Source organism: Ostrinia nubilalis, chromosome 18 (assembly GCF_963855985.1).
Source record: "Ostrinia nubilalis chromosome 18, ilOstNubi1.1, whole genome shotgun sequence".
Classification (NCBI taxonomy): domain Eukaryota; kingdom Metazoa; phylum Arthropoda; class Insecta; order Lepidoptera; family Crambidae; genus Ostrinia; species Ostrinia nubilalis.
In genome coordinates this window covers 4,851,298-4,875,162 of record NC_087105.1, presented here as the reverse complement: position 1 = coordinate 4,875,162, position 23,865 = coordinate 4,851,298, and the positions used below count along the sequence as shown (strand labels likewise).

Below are 23,865 nucleotides of genomic sequence, written 5' to 3'. Positions count from 1 at the left end.
TTATGTAATGTAAAAACAAACAAGACAAAAAAAATGTATACTTCAGCAACGCGAATTTTTTTATACTTCAGCATATTTAGGACACCCGGCAGCGTGTCCTGCCATGATCAAAGAAAAAAGAACTCGCAATTTAGCAGGTACATTAATTTGACTGTTTCACAACTCTAAATCTATTTAACTTACATTACATGAAATTTATCACATTTATCAAAGCTTCTTAGCTTGTCTATGTCCCAAAAATTATAAAATGAATAAAGTAGTTGTCAAAAACCTTTTTAAGGCGTATTTTTTTCAATAAGGCGGGCGCGCGCGCGGCTATAAACGAGGTCACAAAATTCGGAAAGAACATAGCGAAATCTATTTATTCACCAATTTTCAAAAATTCCGGAAAACTTTCCAAGTAAAATTAACAAATAACTGGACTATTTACTCGTTATTGAGCACAGAGACACAAACTTGGTTATTTTTCCAGAAAATTTATATTGAAGTGCATAAATGTAAAAATGGCTTCATAGTGCACAAAACTGGCAATAGGTGGCATAATAATGGTTACTTTTTTTGCCCCTAGTTTGAAATGTGATTGAACGATGACAACTAACAACAGTTGTCAGTTAGGTAAAATTTTATTTTAGTTGGAAAAAGACAAAAAGTGGTAAATGGGTTAACGTGCGGGGGCTGCAAAATCATGTTGTGACGTCACGCGCGAATATTGGAAATTTTTGAAAATTTTAAAAAGTCCGTAAACTTCTCGAGGCTCTATCTTCGGTAATACTGGATGGATTGAGGTGAAATAAAAACTAGTGTAATGTGTGTGATCTAAACTTTAAATTAAGTCATAATTTAACTTAATATTACAACTTATGCGTGTTGTCCATTGACTGCGCGTTGCAACTTTGTTTCAAAATAGCATCTATTGCAAATACGAAGATTATGTTATTTTACTAAGGGTGGATTCGACAAATAAATAAATATTAATCTCAGAATAAATCCACAGTTATGACAGTTTCAGTATGGGAAATATGTCGTGTATGTGCATGTTAAATATTTAATTATGTAATTTTGTTGAACAATGTATGTGACTTTGTGTGCAGCAAATAAATGCTTACTTTACCTTTACTTTATGTCAAAATGACAAGTTTACTCTTCAGTTAAAAGTTATCTGACGATGGTAAAATCAGCCCTAAGTCGAATTAAAAAGTAAAACAAAGGTGGCTAACCTAATTTAAAATGTTTGATTTTTTCTAAAAAACTAATTAATTCTTACCATATGCGCATTCTTTCGCTCTGGTTCGTCTTTAAGTTTATACTGGCTGAGCAGCTTGTTGATGTCGCTGCAGACCAGTCGGTCCAGCACTTCTATCTTGCTGATGGCGAGCGTCTGCCGGGACGCGTGCATGCCGCCAGATGGGTACACTTCGTGTTGGAACTTGACCTGAACAAATAAGTGAATAATATTATTATATTATACAACAGAATAATAATAATAAGTACTACGTACAGAAGTTTTACTTCGCGAAGGTATTTAAAAAATGTAAGCTCAATGTCATTAACAATATGGTGCAATTTAGCTTGTCTCAAGAGTCAAGCACCATTTAGTTGAACGTCAGTGATCGGTACTGCGCCGAAGCTATAGGGCTGACTTCGGTAAAATGATGTGACGTGAGGAGCCAAACTGCAGAAAATGGCGGAGGAAATACATGATTTAGCATGAATTATCATGAATAATTGTATGTGTCTTCAGGCAACTTAAAAAAGTACATAATGTGAGGCCTTGTCGAATAGTAATTCTATAGGGGGCCATTGTGCGTGTTTTGTTTTCAATGCAAACTCGCGGAGATGAACAGGCCTGATTATACTTGTAAATGATGACACTGTACAGTTTCAGCTATCCACTTTGATGGGTGAGAGAAAAAACGGAAATGAGTAGCTCGAACTGTGGCCGATAGTGCGTGCAAATCGAAAATTATGCCGAATTGAGTCCATATTCACACTTTCCACAAAGCTGCATGTATTTGTTAAAGCACACTTTTTCATTACGAGAGGCAAAAAATATGAAGGAGCGAAATTTTGTTAGAACGAACTATTGGTAAGTGAAATTTTTCAGACAACTAGTTATATTAAATCATTATTATCATCTGCCGTTGGCCCAGCTAAGGCCGTCGCTTAGCCCCCGGGGGCTTTTGAAAGGCTCGTAGTCTTTGTTACGCCTAGTTCAATGGTTAATCGCACCTTATTGAGGCAGAGCTTGACGCAAGTGTGCGGGTCGCGGCCTGGGCCTCCACGCGTGAGCAGGTCGCGCCGGGGCGGAGTCCTAGTGTGCGCGCTCGCTCGCTCGCTGCCGTTGGCCCAGCTCACGCCGCCGCTTAGCCCCCGGGGGCTTTTGAAAGGCTCGCAGCCTTTGTTACGCCTAGTTCAATAGTTAATACGCACCTTAGTGAGGCAGAGCTTGACGCAAGTGTGCGGGTCGCGGCCTGGGCCTCCGCGCGTGCGCAGGTCGCGCCGGGGCGGAGTCCTAGTGTGCGCGCGCGCTCGCTCGCTGCCGTTGGCCCAGCTGACACCGCCGTTTAACCCCCGGGGGCTTTCGTACGGCTCGTAGTCTTTGTAACACCTAGTTCAATGGTTAATACGCACCTTAGTGAGGCAGAGCTTGACGCAAGTGTGCGGGTCGCGGCCTGGGCCTCCGCGCGTGCGCAGGTCGCGCCGGGGCGGAGTCCTAGTGTGTGCGCGCGCTCGCTCGCTGCCGTTGGCCCAGCTGACGCCGCCGCTTAGCCCCCGGGGGCTTTCGTACGGCTCGTAGTCTTTGATACACCTAGTAAATATGTTTAATACGCACCTTAGTGAGGCAGAGCTTGACGCAAGTGTGCGGGTCGCGGCCTGGGCCTCCGCGCGTGCGCAGGTCGCGCCGGGGCGGAGTCCTAGTGTGCGCGCGCGCTCGCTCGCTGCCGTTGGCCCAGCTGACACCGCCGCTTAGCCCCCGGGGGCTTTCGTACGGCTCGTAGTCTTTGTTACGCCTAGTACAAATAATGGTTTGCGGTTCAAATCAGTATAATGAATTAAGGCTGGGTTGCAACATCTTACTTTAACTTTGACAAACGTCAAAAAAATGTCAAACTCCATACAAAAAACACCAGTTATCGTTGTAGTTACTGCTAAAGTTAGGTGGTGCAACTCAGCCTATGAATCCCTTTGGGTAGGTTAGGTATCAACATGATTGAACGAAAATTGAACTGAAATAAATAGAGATCACCAAAGACAAAATCATGGGAGGAGAAACAGCCAAGAACAGATGGTGATACAATGATTTGGAATAAATTTTTAGTGAATGATGTTGTAATATTTAATTATAGGTGACCTTTCCAACAATTGAGCTAGGATCGGTGAAATGATTTGGAACATTCTTAGGTCTTGTAGTCATATACTTACTTGGCAGTAGTCGGAGAGCCTTGCTTCCTAGGATCGTCGATAGTGACCGTCTTCTTGGGCGGGGTCGGATCGTTAGCTGACTTGAAGTCGTTCCCGCCGTACATATTCCAGCACACGCTCATTTCGCATAGGCTGTACCTGTTCAGACAAAAAAGAACTTTATGTACAGGCACAGAAGGATTTCATAGCAAAGGTATTCAAAGAAATGTCTACTCAATGTCGTCAAAAATAAGATGTAATTTAGTTTGCTTCAGAGTTGAGCACTGTTTCGGTTACATACCTACAAAAATCTATTGCAAGCGGATTTCTTTCTTATAACTTTTTACAACTATTTATAATACATAATTCAGTGAGACAGCTTCTCCATTATGTAGATGGGTCCCGGCGTGAGCCACCTCACGATCGTTTCAGCCAGGTCGTAATGCTGGTAGTCGACAAAGTAGTACTCGTCGTAATAAAAACTTACCTCGTCACCGGCGAAGGGAAGCTCTTAGGAGCTTGTAGCACATTAGTGCGGGCGGCGGGCACCGTGAAGTGGTTATCTATAATGTACATGGGGCCGGGCGTGAACCACGTCACGATCGGTTCAGCTAGGTCGTAAGTACCAAACTTATTCGTCGTAACAAACTTACCTCGTCACCGGCGAAGGGAAGCTCTTAGGCGCTTGCAGCACGTTAGTGCGGGCTGCGGGCACCGTGAAATGGTTATTTATCTATAATATACATGGGTCCGGGCGTGAACCACGTCACGATCGGTTCAGCCAGGTCGTAATGCTGGTAGTCGACAAAGTAGTACTCGTAATAAAAACTTACCTCGTCACCGGCGAAGGGAAGCTCTTAGGCGCTTGTAGCACGTTAGTGCGGGCTGCGGGCACCGTGAAATGGTTATCTATGATATACATGGGTCCGGGCGTGAACCACGTCACGATCGGTTCAGCTAGGTCGTAAGTACCAAACTTATTCGTCGTAACAAACTTACCTCGTCACCGGCGAAGGGAAGCTCTTAGGCGCTTGTAGCACGTTAGTGCGGGCGGCGGGCACCGTGAAGTGGTTATCTATAATGTACATGGATCCGGGCGTGAACCACGTCACGATCGGTTCAGTCAGTTCGTAAAGGCTGAGAGTCGATGATACAATATTCTTCGTAACAAACTTACCTCGTCACTGGTGAAGGGAAGCTCTTAGGCGCTTGTAGCACGTTAGTGCGGGCTGCGGGCGCCGTGAAATGGTTATCGTTAATGTACCTGGGTCTGGGCGTGAACCACATCACGATCGTTTCAGCCAGGTCGTAAGTACCAAACTTATTCGTCGTAACAAACTAACCTCGTCACCGGCGAAGGGAAACTCTTAGGCGCTTGTAGCACGTTAGTGCGAGCGGCGGGCACCATGAAGTGGTTATCGTTAATGTACATGGGTCCGGGCGTGAACCACGTCACGATCGGTTCAGCCAGTTCGTAAAGGCTGAGAGTCGATGATACAATATTCTTCGTAACAAACTTACCTCGTCACCGGTGAAGGGAAGCTCTTAGGCGCTTGTAGCACGTTAGAGCGGGCTGCGGGCACCGTGAAGTGGTTATCTATAATGTACATGGGGCCGGGCGTGAACCACGTCACGATCGGTTCAGCTAGGTCGTAACTACCAAACTTATTCGTCGTAACAAACTTACCTCGTTACCGGCGAAGGGAAACTCTTAGGCGCTTGTAGCACGTTAGTGCGGGCTGCGGGCACCGTGAAGTGGTTATCGTTAATGTACATGGGGCCGGGCGAGAACCACGTCACGATCGGTTCAGCTAGGTCGTAAGTACCAAGGGGTGCGATGGTGAGGGACCTCCTCATGGTGCACCCTGGGCAACGTCCGCGTGGTCTGTTCACGCGGGCGGCTAACTTCTCACCTGCGCGGCAGGTCTCGTCAACTCGGCGGGCCTGTCGGGCAACCCGTAACCCACAATTGAGTGGGCCGGGGGCCGTCGAGGCATTTGCCCGGGCCACGATGCAGGGGACATCTTTAAAAAAACCCCCACAGGTGGGGGCTGGCGGGGCGTTTGCCCGGGCCCATTCTTTGGAGGGCCGCTCTCGGTACCTCTCTGATCAGCAGAGCTGACCGAGCAGCGGCATAGAGCAGACCGTAACCCGCTACGGCGGGCCGGGGGTCCTGTTTTACCAGGGCCGCGAGGAGAAAACCTCTATAAAAAACAACTGGAGGAGGGGATTGGGGGTTCCCTCGAAGCCAGAGAGGCTTGCTCGTGAGCGAGCCTCTAGCCTGAGGCGGAGCTGCGGACGAATGTCCAACCAGGACAATAACTCGCGGCTCCGTTTCTTTGGGCTCTGGTGGAAACCGTCGGGTTTTAGTGGGTAGGCGGGGAGAGTCCCACATAACCCACTGGCCGTCCCCATAGACCAGTGGGTATGCGCAAAGCATTTCCCGACGAAAAAAAAAAAAAAAAAAAAAGGTCGTAAGTACCAAACTTATTCGTCGTAACAAACTTACCTCGTTACCGGCGAAGGGAAACTCTTAGGCGCTTGTAGCACGTTAGTGCGGGCGGCGGGCACCGTGAAGTGGTTATCGTTAATGTACATGGGGCCGGGCGAGAACCACGTCACGATCGGTTCAGCCAGATCGTCGTCCTCGTTGTAAGGCTGCGAATCGATGATGCAATACTCGTCGTCTGTGTTGCCGTCCTCGCCGAACGATTTGTTCTGTTCGAAAATTCACAAAAAAATATTATATGGATGCGAGCGGCGCAGGACCGGTCTTTGTGGAAATCCTTGGGGAAGGCCTTTGCCCAGCAGTGGACGTCTTTCGGCTGAAACGAACGAACGAACGAATTTTTTAAATGAAATATGTTTTGTAAATGAACACAAAACATATTTAACTGTCAATATAAGAAAAGAAAAATAATATCTTTCTTTTCTCTTATCGTTTCAAAGTACCTATCTATATATCATAATTATGCACTATAATGGAATTCTTAACTACAAAAGGTACATAAAGTTTAGATTAACTTCATAGAATTTCGTACCGTAACATCTTAATGCAATTGTGACACGGGTGACTTTGCAACATAAAAGTATAGCTCTATGTGTTGTTGTAGTACCTTTTTCCTTTTCGGTTTCTTGGGCGAGGCCTTAGGCGTAGAATTAGGATCGCCCAACTCTTTGGCCACCTGCACGTTGGTAGGCTTGGCTTCCATCGCTTCCTCCACGGGCGCTGCAAAGTCCTCGTACTCCATAGACTTGGCTTCGAATTCCTCAGTGGTCTCGGAAATCTGCCGCTGCTTCATGTTAGACTCGTCTGGGAAGAAGAATATTTCTACGCCCTCTTTCTCTGTCGAGCTGTTCAAGTCGTCTTCTTCAACTGAAACAAAATTATTAAATTAATTCAAATCGAAATCATTTATTCAGTACTTAGGCCTTTTAAAGGGCACTTGTTCAAGTCCCAAATATAGATTGCCCCACCACCACTTCGGAACAACTTAGAGGCGAATTTGAATTGAGAAGAAATGGCGGAAGAAACTCAAGTCACTTTTGTCAGCCTCTTTTGCAATTAAATAGATCAAATAAGATACATAATAAGTGCGAGCTAGGCAGGTAAAGTCCACAACACTTGTACAATGAGATCCGAACTTTTTCTTTACACCTAAAAATTGTAAAAAAGCAATTAATTAAAAAGTTATTGTTACTCACGAGTTGTATTTGGACTTTCTTTCATCGCTTCGGCCATGAGGTCGTTGACTTGTTGGATCTCGTTCGGCGACAGTTCCCTGATTTCCTCCACTGGTCGGTCATCTAAGCCTGTGGAATGGAAAGAAAAGCATAAGATTTTTTGTTTTCGGAACAGCGGAACACTTAATTTCATAAGCGAAGCATACACCTTAGTAGCTTCCTTATTGTGGTAGATCTTCAAATTCCATGCAGGTGATGTTGTTGAAGCTCACACTCACGAGGCTGCGAGTCGCCATCCGAGGCCGCGTACGTCAGCAGCCGGCATAGGGCCGAGGCGGGTCGCAGCAGGTGCAGTGACGTCAGAGCTACTCACCCACGAGCTGCTCCAAGGGCTGGTCGGAGCAGATGCTGGTGTGGCGCGAGGAGGGGTCGAAGGGCGGCTGCGAGTCGCCATCCGAGGCCGCGTACGTCAGCAGCCGGCATAGGGCCGAGGCGGGTCGCAGCAGGTGTAGTGACGTCAGAGCTACTCACCCACGAGCTGCTCCAAGGGCTGGTCGGAGCAGATGCTGGTGTGGCGCGAGGAGGGGTCGAAGGGCGGCTGCGAGTCGCCATCCGAGGCCGCGTACGTCAGCAGCCGGCATAGGGCCGAGGCGGGTCGCAGCAGGTGTAGTGACGTCAGAGCTACTCACCCACGAGCTGCTCCAAGGGCTGGTCGGAGCAGATGCTGGTGTGGCGCGAGGAGGGGTCGAAGGGCGGCTGCGAGTCGCCATCCGAGGCCGCGTACGTCAGCAGCCGGCATAGGGCCGAGGCGGGTCGCAGCAGGTGTAGTGACGTCAGAGCTACTCACCCACGAGCTGCTCCAAGGGCTGGTCGGAGCAGATGCTGGTGTGGCGCGAGGAGGGGTCGAAGGGCGGCTGCGAGTCGCCATCCGAGGCCGCGTACGTCAGCAGCCGGCATAGGGCCGAGGCGGGTCGCAGCAGGTGTAGTGACGTCAGAGCTACTCACCCACGAGCTGCTCCAAGGGCTGGTCGGAGCAGATGCTGGTGTGGCGCGAGGAGGGGTCGAAGGGCGGCTGCGAGTCGCCGTCCGAGGCCGCGTACGTCAGCAGCCGGCATAGGGCCGAGGCGGGTCGCAGCAGGTGTAGTGACGTCAGAGCTACTCACCCACGAGCTGCTCCAAGGGCTGGTCGGAGCAGATGCTGGTGTGGCGCGAGGAGGGGTCGAAGGGCGGCTGCGAGTCGCCGTCCGAGGCCGCGTACGTCAGCAGCCGGCATAGGGCCGAGGCGGAGTCCCAGCAGGTGTATAAGGTGATCATGTTGTTGGACGCACTCAAGTCTACTTGGGGCTGTTCGCTTTGCTGTTGAATGGAGTTACACAATGACTTAGTGAATATCAAAGACTGAGTCAGTGCCTGCGGTTTGGGAGCAGCACGGGAGGGGTGACATAACTAACTGACATGATGTGACGTAACAGAGCATACAAATATAAATGAAACTCATAATATGAAGTCTTGCTGACGTTTAACGTCACAAAAACACCCTCACAAAACGCTTCTAGACCTGAGGCACTGACTCAGTTATGCACATAATTATACTCAATAATTTACTAGGTAAGATCATAGGATAAGAAGGCTAGTCTTCCAATGAAGATACCCATAAAACTTTAAAACCGAATAATACTTACAGGGTTAGCCTTATCGTCCATCCTCAAAGACAGCTCAAAGAGTCCCAGATCGATCACGCAAACGTAGTCTTTATTCACGTCTGGGTGCTTATCATCGTCCTGAGGCACGCGCGCGTTAGGCTTGCTCAAGTACAGATGGGCCAGGAATAGCGTACATTCTTGGGCTAGGAACCGCAGGCAGGATGTGTTGGTCTCTGCTATCAGGTTGCTAGAGACGCTGAAGTTGCCTAGAGTCAATAGTGTACGGATCGGCAGGTACAGAGGTCTGGAAGAAAGAAAGAAAGAAAAATTATTTATTCGACAACTAATAAAAAAGTACAAAAACAATGAAGAGAAAAGAGGAAAAAAAATGTTGCCAAAGAGGTCACCCACTCAGTATCATCTTGACAGTTGACATTTTACTGACAAGTGCCAAGACACTGGTTTTCAGTGGGTATCTTGTACGCAGGGGCAAACCAGGGGTAGAGAAACATAGGTGTTACTACACGCGTTCCGAAATTCAGACATATTATGTAGAAAAAGATTTATCTACTCGTAAGTTTCAAAGCTTGATAGATAGTAAAGTAAAATTCTTTCTGCAACAATGTTTATATTGTATTTAAATAACATAAGAAAAATTCCATGCCCATAGAGTTGGAGATACATTTTTGGAATACAATGTTCATACTTTCTATGGATTCTATTCTTTTGTCTATGAATTCTTTTTGACAGATTATGTTCAGTAGCAGTATCCTGACTCTTTTAATAACTAAGCTGCACAAACACAGCACACACAGACTATTTGTAGAGGTTGCGAAGAATAGATAGGGTCCGCTTTCTATACATATATTGGCTATTAGACATAATATTCATACCTGTAATCAACTGCACAGTCCCACACGTGTACATGTAGTTCTGACAGCACAGTGGAAGGCGTGTACCCTGGCACGGGGTAGTCTATGACATCTATGACGTCCATAAGCTGGGTCAGCCACGCGATGCCTTTGTCGCCTCTATGGCGGAGCGTCGCTTGCTCTATGCCCAGTGCGATGCAGATTGTCTGTGGAGTTTAGGTTGGATATGGATTACGGTTTTTTCAAACAATATAAATTAATTAATGTAAATTAGTCCCGTTTGGTTGAAGGAAGATAAATAGAAAAGAAACAACAACAACACAATTATGTACAAAATTGTTACACTAATTAAAAAGTTTCGTTAGTCATATCGTGTTATGTCAGGAAACGTGAGAATGCCAAACATTTTATCACGGCCTCTTTTGTACACCTTGATGTTGAAAGACGTATACATAATTTGTGATAATTTATTGGTGGAAAGATTTATCACTGTAAATACCGTCGTATTCACTAAGCTGATTGCCAAGGGTTACAATTTAGACATTTGCAAGTCAATTTGGTAAAACTAGAACTAAGTCCTGAAAGTAGAGTTCCTAAAGTCTATTATCAGTTTTACCTTCAAATTAGGCGTTTCCGAGTCCGGTTCGACCTTGAGCGCTAGAGAGAACATATCCTTAGTCTTCAAGTTCTCCTTGATGACGACTCCCTTAGCGGACGGGTAGATGGTGCTCTTCAGGTGTGAAGGGAGGATGTTGCCATACACGCGGAGGTTTGGCTTCTCCGAGGGTATTGTGATGAGTGCTAGAAGATAAGGAATACATTAGTACTTTCATTTTATATTTTCCCCACGAAATAGGAATGAATGCACTTGCAGGATAAGTTTTGCTTAATAAATACTATTCGCTCAATCTGCGAGGGGGCTCTGGTGAACTGTATTACAAGTTTTTTCTGAGACCTACATCAGACACCAGTCTCTCACAACTATATGGGTACACTGGTCCAGCATTGTAATAAACCTAAGTTAATTAAGACGCATGTACTGTTGGGAGAGATAATAGACGAGTTATTTATTTATAAATAGGGTTCAACGTACTATAGACCACAGTGTTAACTATCCATTTCCGTTTTTGCACTCGCTCTCATCAAATAGTGATTATTTGCGATAGAACGAGACGACATGACCGGCAATGGGTAGTTAACACTGTTGCCGATAGTACCTACTTATTTTGACAAAACTTTACAATGTTAGCACATGAGCTACTTTTGATCGAAATCTACGAGGCACAAGTTGGTCAGTTGTTCAAGCAATTTCGACTTTAATGCGACAACATTAGAATTCAAGTTCAAACTCACAGTCATGGTACAGAGTAGTCTTCCCCGCTCGCAGACACAGCTGGGCCGTCTTGGGGCGTCCGTTGAGCCCGCTGACCTGGCACAGAGCCAGTTTGTGCGCTTCCAGCACCAACTCGCCCATCTGGCCGGGGACTACGCGTTTGTTGCTGTCCTGGAGATGCGAGATTTAGTTTTAGGAAGATTATAATAAAGGTGATAATAGCTTAACGATATCGGTATCGGACTTATTCAATCTCTGAACGCACATATGAATACATAAATGTATGAATTAAATATTTTTTAAAATTGGCCTACTGCCTAACCGGCATCGTCAATGTGCGTCAATGAGCACAAACTCACTCATTTTTTATTCGCTGAGCTGAAACGGAAACCTGTTATTGGCCATATTGAGTGTTAAATTAATGTATGTTAAACTTGTAGAAATACGCTTTTGGTTTTCTCAATAAAATAAAAAAAACTTCCTTAAATAATCAAAACCAATCTGTAAATGCAAGAGGTGCATCCTTAATCAATTTAATTTGAAACCAAATTAAGATATCACGGAAAGTTTCATAGCTCATTTAACTGTTTTAGAGTTCAAAGAACTATTTCTATAAATGGACATTTTTAAACACTCTCTAGCTACCTGTCTAAGCTTAAAAATATTGATACATACGCATAGCTGGGCATTAACTCGTTAATCCGTTAATCGTTAATTAACGAAGTTAACATTTCTATTAACGGATTAACTTTTAAGTTAACTTTAAAAAATGTTAACGGACTCTTTAACTTCCGTTAAATTATCCTAAGTCCGTTAATCGTTAATCCAGTACCTACTATTTACCAAAAAGATACAACAGGCACGCTGAAAAACGCAACACAACAGTCCAGAACCCAAAACCAGTTTTTGTAACCAGATCACTAACGACACTTGTTAATGTGTGGGACAAATCTTGCAACTGAATTTAAGGCCAGTTCTCCTCAACCGATTGAACTGAAATTTGGTATACTTATGTAAGTACGATGACAATGCAATGTTATGGTACCATTGAGCTGGTCTGATATGGAGTCAGGAGGTGGCCAAAGGAACTCCTAAATGAAACGGCGGAATCGCATCGAATTTGGGTTCATTGGATTTGTCTTTTCGAGCAATTTAGTATTAGATGATGTCCAGGGTCCTGATGATGGAGTCAGGAGGTGACCATAGGAATTCCTAAACGAAACGGTGGAAACTTATCGAGTTTGGGTTTGCTGGATTTGTCTTTTCGAACACTTTGATGCTAAATTGTATTGTAATTGAACCAAGGCTCTGAGATTGAGATACTACTAAAAAGTGTAAAATAAAATTATAATAACAAACTTTTTTTAAAAACAAGCTTTTATTCTGAAATGCAGTTGTACTAAAACGAAAAAAAATAATTGTACTTATGCAAGGTTCAAATAATTTTGAAAGCTTGTAGCGCAAACATAAAAGAGGAATAAATTTCATGCGCGAAATTACTTGAACCTTGCATACAATTATTTTTTTCGTTTTATTATCATGTGTTATAATCCGTTAACGTTAACTTGCGTTAAATCTTGCTAAATGTAACGTTTTACCGTTTAACGAAGTTATTTTTTTAATTAACGGTTTAACGATTAACGAAGTTAACTATTTGATTAACGGTGCCCAGCTATGTACATACGGCGATTTTATCTTACGTTCGCAAATCTATATAAACTACTTACTCTGACTGGAGCATATATCGTCAACAGCCCCTTCCCGACCTTCAAGGTTAGGCAGAAGTCGTGCGTATCCTTGGTCTCGTGAACGATCTTTCCGGCCGCGTGTCCCTTCTTGAACTTATTATCGTAGGTGGAGTAGTAGAGGTTCTCTTCTTCCGAAGACGTACTGTCCGAGTCTGAATCTGCGGCAGAGGTAGGATCTTTCAATCCTGTGCGACGAACTAGTTAGTATAACTTACGTCTAATTAAATTAAATAAAAATCAAAAATATTTATTTAGTTTAGACCACAAGTGGCACTTATGAACCTCAAAATGTAAATAATAAAAAAAGAAAAGGTAGCCCTTTTGGGGCACTTTACATGTCTCCTTATCTTTTGGGCCCTACCAGCGCTTCGAGACAAACATATGGCAAGTGCTGAGAAGAAACGCCGGAACAAACTCAGTTGGTTTGATTAAAGTTTTTTTGGAAAATTTCTTGAAGATTCTCCTCTCTTGATGATTTTTTTTTAGCAATAGGCAGGATGCAGTAGAAGGACATAGGCTACTTTTTATCGTTAAACTTTAAGGAAGTGAAATGGAGGATCAAATTGATTTATTGAATTAGAAACCGAGTCCCATTTTTAAATTGTTTAGTTAAGAGTTAGGAAAAGTAATTGTAAGGCTTTTTAAGGGCACATGCGATAACTTTTTTCAGTTTTTTAAAGATAACTTATTTAAACAGTCCGGAGTCCACGCAAGTGCGGACATAAGCTGGTTAATAATGTAATCGTTGCAACTTACCATACCCGGTGCTTTTAAACTCGCTAAAAGCGGGGTAAATGGATGTATACATGAGCGGGTTGATCTCGTACGGATCAACTATGTGCGGCTCCCACAACAGTAGGTCTGAGTTGATGCGGTTGTAGATTATTTCGTACAGTTGTTTGGATCTGTTGAAAAAACATTACTAAAGTACAGTCGACAGCACAACAGACCACAGTTGTTGTAGAATAGAACTTATTATAATTAGATAAAGATGTGTTTGACGAGTATAGGTCGCGCAACGAAAGTTGAGGCAAATACATACTCACACTGACGTAATATTTGAATACAGAATACACAAATTAGAAACGCAAGAGAGCGCGACAAGCGTATACGATATTTGCTTGTGTTTATAAATAGCGCCTCAATTCTTGCTGCGCGACATATGCAGTCATCTGTAAGGGGTTTTTCAAATAAGAAGTTTTAAACGGAACGTTTTAGGAACCGTAGACGGAAAGTTTATACTACTTTTACCTACGTTTAAAACTACAACTACTACTAATAAACTACTAATAAAAATTACAACTATCAACGGTTAGTATGTAGTTTCATTAATAAAAAATTGACATCCTGCTCAAAACATCATTTTTTTTAAACATTATTAGTAATTTTTTATTTATTACTAATAAATATGCTTGTGTCACGAGTGAGCTCACCACAATAGTCGAGCGGCAGCGGGGACTGAATCCGCGTTCCCCGGATCACCAGTCGGCCAGTCCGACCCCTTCACCGTTCGGCTATCGTGGCTTCAATTTGAAAGAGCATTAGGTACTTTTCTACTTACTCAAGCTGCAGACTGAGTATCGGCAGGTTGAATTCGAGGTGTATCGAGGAATGTTCTATGGCACTGCTTGTGAATTCCGCCATTTCTTCTTCGTTGCCGGGCACTATGAGCTCCTCTTCTTGACCTAGTTACCAAAAGCACAAAGGTTTAAAGCATGTTATGGTTAAGTTTATTAAGTTGATAAATGGTATATCACAGTGATAATTTATTCCATGTAACACACAAAAAAGCGAGTTGTTTTAAACACATACAGATTGTTTTTGAACAATTTTAGAAACATCATCGAGGTATACAACTTGTACAGGACGACATAGGGCTCATGCAATGAAAAAAAAAGAAGTTCGTTTAGGAACCACGATGCCACAGACACATGTCAAACTTATAAACACACCTCTTTTGCGTCAGGGGTTAAAAAAAAAGAACTTACTTGGTTGCGCATCGTTTTCATGCTTCGTAATGCTCTGGTGGGCCATCTTCTTCGCGCTGAAAGGACTAGGGTTGGCATTGTGCAGATTGTTCATGATATACATGGACGTCGTCATCGGGTTCGACACGGCTGGCTCGAACGATGGTTCATCGGACAACCCGTCGAATGGGCCTTTGCCTTTGCGCGGCTTGAAGGTCATTGAGATCCTGTTGTAAACGAAATTAGACTTTAAAATAGGGTGGTTAAGGTTTTAATTGGTTTGCGGATACTGTAGATTCCTGTTCTAGGACACCCGTACCTAAAGATGATATATGAGTACGAAAAACTTACGTAGGAATCGGAACAAAGGCGTTGCCGCTTAGTACGTTCCCCTCCATTGGTTCGCTCATTATTGATCGAGCTATGTGCGTTGGTGGTAGGCTGTCATTTTCCTGTAACAGAAATTCATGTAAATCACGCAAACGTAAGTACAGAGGCAGTCGAAGACACATTGGTACTAATGGCGTCATTATGTCGAAGCCCTTTATAAAAACATGGAGCCAAGTGGAAAATAATTTTTGGTTTCCAACAGGTGTCATAACTTTATCATAATACTTCAAAGGGCCTATGTCAGTGTCACATAACACCAGTACACAATTGGAAGTTGACGTCATATTTTATGACTTATTGATTACTAATAGGCCTCCCCAATGATTTCCATAATGACCGGTTGGTAGCGGCCTGCATCCAGCGCCTTCCTGCTACATTTATGAGGTCGCCGGTCCACTTTGTGGGTGGACGTCCTGTGGCCAAAATGATTACGATGATTGATTATGACACTTACGTGATAGTACAAGTCAAGAGTGGAGGTTTTGAGCGTCACAGTGGTCGGCAGCGGCCGCGCGCTCGGAATCTGTTGGGAGCCGATGGTGACGTTCTGGAACTTGAACGTCAGGTAGTCGGCTCTGACCTGCCGTAGTTCCCGGTTTATTCCCGGTCGTAGGTCTGCTACGGGGAACCTGGAGAAAAGTGAAAAGTTGTTTTAATATGATTGGGATAAGGTTCAATTTCAACGAGAAGATTCGAGTAAGTTTATTCTGCAGTGCAGAGCTTGCGCAGGCTACACGTCTGCGACCATTGTACATAGTGTGTGAGCTTTATATCGCATGTAATAGGGGATATATTCACTTAAGCGCGGTGGTCAGATTCGGGCACTGCAATGAGAAACTGAGCTGGTAATATGGCGGCGACTGCGCAAGTAGCAACGCTAGCAAACATCACTTTCATTACTTAAAGAATAGGGTGCATTCTCTTCTTTAAGACATGAAACTTGCAGCGAAAAGCTAAGACAGACGACGTTTGTGCAAAGATGACACCGGGGATCGTCGCTCCACGAATATAAACTATGTCTTATACAATAAAGTCCATTCAGGTTGGGGCACTTTAACGATAAGCTCAACTGGTGCGTCGGCGGCTGCGCGGCGGCAACTATCACTGTCTTGTTCTACTAGTGTGAGCCTTACGCCTTTAATAAAAGGGTGCATTCTCACCTGAGCTCGGCGTTCAGATTAGGGCACTGCAGCGAAAAGCTGAGCTGGTTCTGCGGCGGCAGCTGGGTAGGTGTCGCGCCGGCGGGCTGCGGGCTGTCTCCACTAATGTAAACTTTAAGTCTTATACAATGGGGTCTGTTCTCACCTGAGCACGGCTTTCAGATTAGGGCACTGCAGCGAGAAAGTGATCTGGTTTTGCGCGACAGTCGCGTCGGCAACTGTCACTGACATTAGCCTCACTACAATAGGCTTTATGTCTGACAGGATAAGGTGCATTCTCATCTGAGTACAGCATTGAGGTTGGGGCACTGCAGCGAAAAGCTGAGCTGATTCTGTGGCGGCGGCTGGGTAGGTGTCGCGCCGGCGGGCTGCGGGCTGTCGCACAAGAACGTCGCCGACATACGCTCTACTAATGTAAACTTTAAGTCTTACAGAATAGCGTGCGTTCTCACCTACACACGGCGATTAAGTTGGGGTGCTGCAGCAATATGAGCTTTATGTCTTACAGAATAGGGTCCATTCTCACCTGAGTACGGCGTTCAGATTAGGGCACTGCAACGAGAAGCTGAGCTGGTTCTGTCGTACAAGAACGTCGTCGACATACGCTCTACCACTGTCATGTTAACGTTCGCTCCACTAATATAAACTTTAAGGTTTACATAGCAGGGTCCATTCTCATCTGAGCACGGCGTTCAGGTTGGGGAATTGCAGAAATATGAGCTTTATGTCGTTTGTAATAGGGTACATTCTCACCTGAGCACGGCGTTCAAATCAGGGCACTGCAGCGAAAAGCTCAATTGGTTCTGTGGCGGCGGCTGAGTAGGTGTCGCGCCGGCGGGCTGCGGGCTGTCGCACAAGAACGTCGCCGACATACGCTCTACTACTGTCAAGTCTACGTCCACGTGGAATGGTGTGCATTTCATACTGCAAAAGATAATAGATTTTAATTACATGTAACTAAGGTCCTTTATATTTTCTACATAAAAGGTTTCTCTTTTTGTGGACTACAAAATAAAAAATAGTGATTTTTCTTCAGCCTGCATCTATTTATCTTCTATCTATCTTCATCCCTCCTATACTAGCTATAGCGTTATTTGACGCTTAAAAACGCGTAAGGCGGCAATGAGTTTTGAATCTAGGGAAAGATGAGACCTTAGTAATTTATGTCGGAATAACAGTAAATACGAGTATTTTTACAAATGACACTTACACAATATCCGTTGTGGGATGAACAAGTTTTTTCTCTCCAGAAATCCTCATGTATTTGGACGTCTGTTTGAAGTTTATTCTGACATTAGCACGTGTAGTCGTACTCTTTTTGTCATCGTCATCTGTAAAGATAAAAACAATATTAGGGTGCTGAGACTTCCAATGTTTGTTATTCGTCGTGGTTGTTGTTTCAGCCAAATGACGTCCACTGCTGGACAAAGGCCTCCCCCAAGAATTTCCACAGTAACCGGTACTGCGCTGCCAGCATCCAGGCATTGATTGAGTGAATAGATAAATGAAGTGAATAAAGAGGTAATGCTGAATTACATTACTATGTATAATAATCACCTTTGTTTTCAAACCGTATCAGGTCATAGCCCTGTGGTTTGCTTGCACCTGGCGAGTACAGGCACTCTCTGACTAGCATTCTCCCTATGGACGCTTCGCAAACCGTCTGGTTGCCGTGACTTGTTGTCTTGTCGCTGCCGTCCAACGTCACTTCTGATGTTAATAGCCTGTAATAAATATTTTAGTTAGAAAAAGTCTAAGTCTAAGTTACAGGGCGACAATCGCCGCGACTGTTGCCCAGTGTGCGCTATCGCTTAAACAATTACCTTTTTCAGAGTGACAGAAATGGGACACTTTCTTCCAAACAAATATGCTTTTTAGGACTCTTAAATACACGTCCCAAATATAGCTAGCTCTACTACCTACCACAGAGGTAAAAAAATCAGAGTACTAGAGCTTACGAGGAGTCAATTAGTCTGGGTAATATCATGTCTTTTTATACTCTAGCTAGATCAGTGGTTCCATTTTGGAGGGACCATTTTACCAAATTTCTGTCTTGTCAGGGACCACTTTTTTTTTCAAAATCTTATGAAAGGGGAGGTCGATTTCTCGCCCACTGTGCGCCGTTTGCGTGGTGTTGACTCGACTCATCACGTCACGTCACTTGTTTATTACGATGTCTTCGTGGACCACTTGGAATGCCTCCAGGGACCACCAGTGGTCCGCGGACCACCGGTTAAGAACCACTGAGCTAGATGAATCGTACCCGAGATGTAAGATCAAAAGAATTTAGAAATTACATGACTTACCTCAAATGGTTTCTCTTCGTAGCATTGTCTATGGCCTCATTGGCCATAGCGAAGTCTTTCTTCCCGCTGTCGGCCAAAGCGTACGGCGGCAGGCTCTCGAAGAACTGTCTGGCCACGTCGTGCATTTTGTTGGTGGAAGACGGCGAGATGCAGTCGTTACCCATGGGAGTGGGGGCCAGGATATCCTTGAAAACAAAAAATGATTACTTAATCGATATTTAGATAAAATATGATTAGTTTTTTATAGGTGACCAAACTGACAATTTTTGTTTGTTTTAGATATTCTGCTTTTTTTTAATGTGGGTTTTTACTTTACCAACTGATGTCACGACACTGGGTCGTTAAATAATTTAATACGAAGTTCCCAAAGAATCTAAATGTTTATAAGAAAGTGTTTTTTTATACCTTTAAAATGTTGAATTTTAATTGTTGGGTTTTAAAAAATAAATTAAATTACTACTTACCTTATGTAGAAGAACACAGGATAGTGAGGCAACCCTGAAGCTGATGTGAGACACCTCTGCTGTGGGGTCACCGTCAATGTGAGGAACTGTAACAAATAAATATTATTTCAAAACGTATGTATGAAAAATCTTCTATTATCAGTCCATTTTCTTGAACCCAATTTAGTCGGTGTAACAAAGAAACCGAAACTCGGTTCGTAGACCCTTGATGTAGTACAAAAGTATTACAGCAGAATATGCATACCCTGCCTAAAGTACGGCCAACGAGAAGCAATACCAAATGTAAACAAACCCAATGTTATGGGTGAACCCGTCTGACTTTGACATATTTTGGCGGGAGAACGAGACATTACGACAAATCACAAGATGGGAAGAGACAGAATATATTGTCAACTCGACTAGTATCGCTGCTAGTTGGCCGTACTTTACCTTAATATCTACGTCTACTACGAGTACCTTTTTTGTTACGTTTGATGCGTGGCTGTACAGAGGGCATGTTCACGCTCGAAGTCATGCTGGTGCTCATAGAGCTCACGGAGGAAGAGAAACTCTCCGCCATGTTGCCTGGTGACGTCATCGGGTGGAATTTCTCGTTTTCTGTGTCGCTATCGTCTGCATAATAAGAAAAATTATGACTGTTATAAAAAGTTGCTTTGAAAAGGCATAAAAACTTAAAATGATGAAATGAAGAAGAAAGAAAAATAGCTTATGGTTGATTGTACCAGGCCTGTTCATCTCCGCGAGTTTACATCGAAAACAAAACACGCACGATGGCCCACCTACAGGATACTATTCGACAAGGCCTCACATACAAGCGAACATTGACTCACGCACGCGTATTCTTGTGTATGATGGAAGAAAATAAAGAAAATGGTGTACTAAATACTGTGCAGTATTTAACTGCCTAAATAATAATAAAAACACAGAATGTACTTTTTTAAGTTGCCTCAAGACACTGAGAGGTAAATAAGTAGTTAATATTATTCATGATAATTCATGCTAAATCATGTATTTCCTCCGCCATTTTCCGCAGTTTGGCACCTCACGTCACATCATTTTACCGAAGTCAGCCCTATAGCTTCGGCGCAGTGCCGATGACTGACGTTTGTCAACAAAATAGTGCTTGACTCTTGAGACAGGCTAAATTACACCATATTGTTAATGACATTGAGCATATATTTTTTTAAATACCTTCGCGAAGTAAAACTTCTGTACGTAGTACTTATTATTATTCTGTGATTGTACAGTGTAGTAAAATAATTAGGTATATTTTTTAAAGACAGTGTAAAATTACAACAACTTACCAAAGCTAGGGCCCGACCAGCCGTATTTGCTGCTGCTAGGCCTTAAGTTCTGTCTCTCCAAGTTTCCGAGCAGTTGGGCTTCTATAAGCTGGAAGTCAGCTTGTCTCATTGGCTTGCATTGGACGTTGATATTGCTCGGACGCAACGGTATGTTGCTAAAAAAAGAAAAGAGATTAATTAGTTTTGTTGCGAAAGTAAATCAAGGATCAGGATAAAATTGTCAGAACTTACCTAGTGTCTTCTAATTGTGGTTGATTCAGAGCATCTATCAGCTCAATCAACGTATGCAACTGCCTCGGCGATATGAACACAATACAAGAACCAAAAAGCATCTTTACTTCCACTTTCGGCCCCTCCACTTCTTCTGAATGTTTAACTTTGAGCGCCAATTCTTGCTGGCCTGTCAGTGTCGCAAAGAGAATAGGATCGGGCTGGTTGGCCCTTTCTTCTGGAGTAGCCTCTTTAATTTCCGTTTGAGTTCTTATTTCAGGTAATACTTCTTTGATAGGGTCCGATTCTATCGTCGATATAACGCTACGAGTTTCGTAGAAAACGTCAGACACTGTGCTTGTGTAGTTAACTTCTGACGGGTCAGCTGGGGAGCCATCAGATTTGTCCGCTTGTGACGATACAGACTTTTCCATTATAAGACTCCGTGCCATAGTTCGCAGTTTTGAAGGGAACTCATCTGTGTACAATGTGACTCCTTCAAACCTGATCTTCTTGTTTGTGTATGTGGCGACGATGTACGTCTTAGATTTGTCAGGGTCTGTTGCTTCCGGTGTGGGTTCCACGCCAGCCTCGTCAAAGTAGTCTATGCTAAAAACAATAGTGAAATATTTGTAGTGTGTGTACCAGTGTTGAGAAAGAGAATGTATTGTTTAGTATTTGTCCCAGATTTGACAAGTAGTTCCTATTATGTTAAGAAATAATATATGTATAATAATGGTTTGAGACTTCAAGAGGGTATTGTATTCTGAAATTATCATATCTAATTATGTAACATTTAGTAAATTAAAAACACAGTACATAGATACTGTATTAAATTTTATGAGAAGTAGTGATATGTGATTGAAGGTCACAACGATTGCTATAAATATAATCAGTTTCAATAACGTCAGTTGTATTAACAAGGAAGTTCTAACGTATTGTCCTACTTTAATACTTCAGATGTACTCTCTGACTCACATGATATTCAGATATTGAAGATAAAACTTAGCTACGAAAATGCTTACCTTTTAATGTGTATTTCTAGCGCAATGCCTCTGTCACCACTTTTAGGAACATGTTCTAATCTTATTTTTGTATTTACAAACTTTACTTTTACTCGACTTAGAACTGAAATAAAAAAGTTATTTTATTGTAACATTCTAAAAAATGAAAATAGGTGGTTAATTATAATGCGAAAATGTACAACAGGTAATCAACAAAATTATTCATAACTGCTGTAATAAAGATTGAAATAAGATCATAAGACCTACTTGAATCTATGGTATGTGCAAACATTTCAATCCCTTCCACGGGGTTGGTTTCTTGCGGGCTGTCTTCCTCGCGCAAGCACTCAGCCGCCAGCTGCATCGATGAGGACATAGAGGACCACATGGACTCCAGCATAGATGATACTAAAATCGGTAGATTTTGGTTAATAATAAAATGTAGTAAAATCATTGTTTATAAAAAAAAGTTCTAAATACCTTCTTATAGAAAATAAAAAAAAAATTTTTTGTTGTTTTCTTATTTATGTTGTTTGTGTGGCTAAAGAATTAAAGTACAAAATAACATTTCTTGGAAAAACAAAATAACAAAGAAATACAACATCGAAATTAAGGACAATATTACAGACATAATTTAGTGATTAGCATCGAGCCTGTTCTTCGTACATTTGCTATTGAATATTGAATAACTTTAGCGTTGGTTCCAAATTATATATTCAGGAAATGATTCATGCAAAATCTAGCACTCAAATACACAACTTACCAGCTTCTTGCCGTACTTTTGGCTGAACGGTAAGTGAGAGGCCGTTGACTTCAACAATGGAGTCATCTTTGAGAAGGGTGGACCATGGAATAGTGACAGTTATCTCTCTCATATGACCGTCAACTATTTCCAACGGCCAGTTTTGTGTGTCTCCCAACTCATTGAGGGCCTAAAATATATATTTAATAGTTAAATGTGGGTAGTTAGCATCATCATCTCTAGAAATAAAACTATAGACTAGACAGTGTTTTTTTATTTATTACATAAGTAATTTATGTTATTTTAATTGCATTTCATTATCTAATAATAAATGTCACAATAATTAATACTAAGTGGATAATAATGCCCAATTATATTATAATGCTACTAAATGCAGAGCTAGTGCATCATTTACGACAAATTTGATTACAATTTAATAAAAGACAAAAATTAAAATAGAACAGTTTATAAGACTTCCATAAATTTTCCAGTGGCTATTAAATTGTATATTATAAAATTAATGTGGGTGGGTATAAATATATCATGCACAGTGATTTATTACAACTGTAGTAAATATTATTTGCAATATTGAGCAAGTTTGTAGTTATGTTTTTTTATATTGACTTTTACATTTAATGAGTGAAAGTTATATAAATATAAAACATGTTCAAAGTAAATTAATGTACTAACAATGTTAATACATTTGTTGAATTACTATACAATGTAGGTAGAAATATTTTTTCTTTGTTTCGTCCCAACGTTTTTCGCACGTGGGACTTTTCAAGTAATGCGCACTTTAAATTGGCGAGGACGCGTGGTGTTTTAGGCGGAAAAATGATCAAAATGTACCCTGCAGAGGGATCTAAGGAATATAATTAACTATAATGAGTTATAAATGGAATAAACTTACCTCGCAGTCAAGGCTAACATCGCATACCGTCCCTGTGCCATTGTACAGATCAACACTCAGCTGATCCAAAGTCAATTTTTCTTCAAGAAAATTGCCCAGGTAACGCTGGAGAAGGTACCTGCAGGCTCTTTTTTTTATGCTTTCAGACCATGGTAGATACCAAACCATCTTTATCACTTTATTATGTTCATCACACTGAGAATTTATACTTTTGTGCGTAATGACTATTGTGATTTGCGTGTGATTGACTTACGAACGTAAATAAACATGACGTTCCGTTTCACTCAAAATGATTTTCGTTCAGAAATCGGACCGGAAACAGCTGATTACATTCGTTTAAAAACGGGTCATAATCTGTGTGTTTAAAAATGAGCTATTTCGAGCTCAGATTGAGCTCAATTAAATTGACTTATTTTAGGTTTTATTTATGATTATACAAGCTTTTATTTTATCTATTTATTTATGAACAACCAACAAAACATACACCATACATTCACAGTTTCCATATAAATCTAAAGTGTTGTTAAAGTTGTTGTTAATGGGTTGCCACGACATGCACAGAACGCTGGATATCTTGTTTTTTTTTATGGCAATTTTATTTGAGTATTTATTTTTGGCGGCAAACGTTTAAACGTAATTAGTTACCATGATTGTTTAATCCGACTCTGAATACAATTCAGATGATTCTAAAAGTCCATAATCGGTTTCTTCTTCGTCATAATATGG

The 23,865-nt window shown here is 42.4% G+C and overlaps 1 protein-coding gene across 1 annotated transcript in view; it reads right to left on the bottom strand.

Annotated features, from left to right (window-relative positions):
* The window catches only part of LOC135080857 (autophagy-related protein 2 homolog B), a 43,962-nt gene extending 20,484 nt beyond the window's left edge, over nt 1-23,478 (bottom strand). The window contains exons 1-37 of the mRNA XM_063975585.1: nt 23,140-23,478; nt 22,251-22,419; nt 21,755-21,895; nt 21,509-21,611; nt 20,505-21,092; nt 20,274-20,428; nt 19,426-19,581; nt 18,970-19,055; nt 18,506-18,690; nt 17,757-17,923; nt 17,410-17,530; nt 16,953-17,123; nt 15,494-15,668; nt 15,001-15,101; nt 14,671-14,876; nt 14,244-14,367; nt 13,439-13,587; nt 12,662-12,867; nt 10,955-11,105; nt 10,218-10,402; nt 9,623-9,807; nt 8,769-9,033; nt 8,250-8,442; nt 7,934-8,083; nt 7,460-7,609; nt 7,108-7,215; nt 6,519-6,778; nt 5,912-6,120; nt 5,090-5,251; nt 4,746-4,883; nt 4,580-4,586; nt 4,236-4,396; nt 3,424-3,561; nt 2,834-3,011; nt 2,632-2,790; nt 2,431-2,589; nt 1,265-1,432 (exon numbers count right to left, since the gene is read on the bottom strand). Of these exons, the coding sequence (XP_063831655.1) occupies nt 1,265-1,432; nt 2,431-2,589; nt 2,632-2,790; nt 2,834-3,011; nt 3,424-3,561; nt 4,236-4,396; nt 4,580-4,586; nt 4,746-4,883; nt 5,090-5,251; nt 5,912-6,120; nt 6,519-6,778; nt 7,108-7,215; nt 7,460-7,609; nt 7,934-8,083; nt 8,250-8,442; nt 8,769-9,033; nt 9,623-9,807; nt 10,218-10,402; nt 10,955-11,105; nt 12,662-12,867; nt 13,439-13,587; nt 14,244-14,367; nt 14,671-14,876; nt 15,001-15,101; nt 15,494-15,668; nt 16,953-17,123; nt 17,410-17,530; nt 17,757-17,923; nt 18,506-18,690; nt 18,970-19,055; nt 19,426-19,581; nt 20,274-20,428; nt 20,505-21,092; nt 21,509-21,611; nt 21,755-21,895; nt 22,251-22,419; nt 23,140-23,307 (6,297 nt within the window). The 5' untranslated portion in view covers nt 23,308-23,478. The remainder of the gene's footprint in view (nt 1-1,264; nt 1,433-2,430; nt 2,590-2,631; nt 2,791-2,833; nt 3,012-3,423; nt 3,562-4,235; nt 4,397-4,579; nt 4,587-4,745; nt 4,884-5,089; nt 5,252-5,911; nt 6,121-6,518; nt 6,779-7,107; nt 7,216-7,459; nt 7,610-7,933; nt 8,084-8,249; nt 8,443-8,768; nt 9,034-9,622; nt 9,808-10,217; nt 10,403-10,954; nt 11,106-12,661; nt 12,868-13,438; nt 13,588-14,243; nt 14,368-14,670; nt 14,877-15,000; nt 15,102-15,493; nt 15,669-16,952; nt 17,124-17,409; nt 17,531-17,756; nt 17,924-18,505; nt 18,691-18,969; nt 19,056-19,425; nt 19,582-20,273; nt 20,429-20,504; nt 21,093-21,508; nt 21,612-21,754; nt 21,896-22,250; nt 22,420-23,139) is intronic.
* Nucleotides 23,479-23,865: the final 387 nt, after the last annotated feature.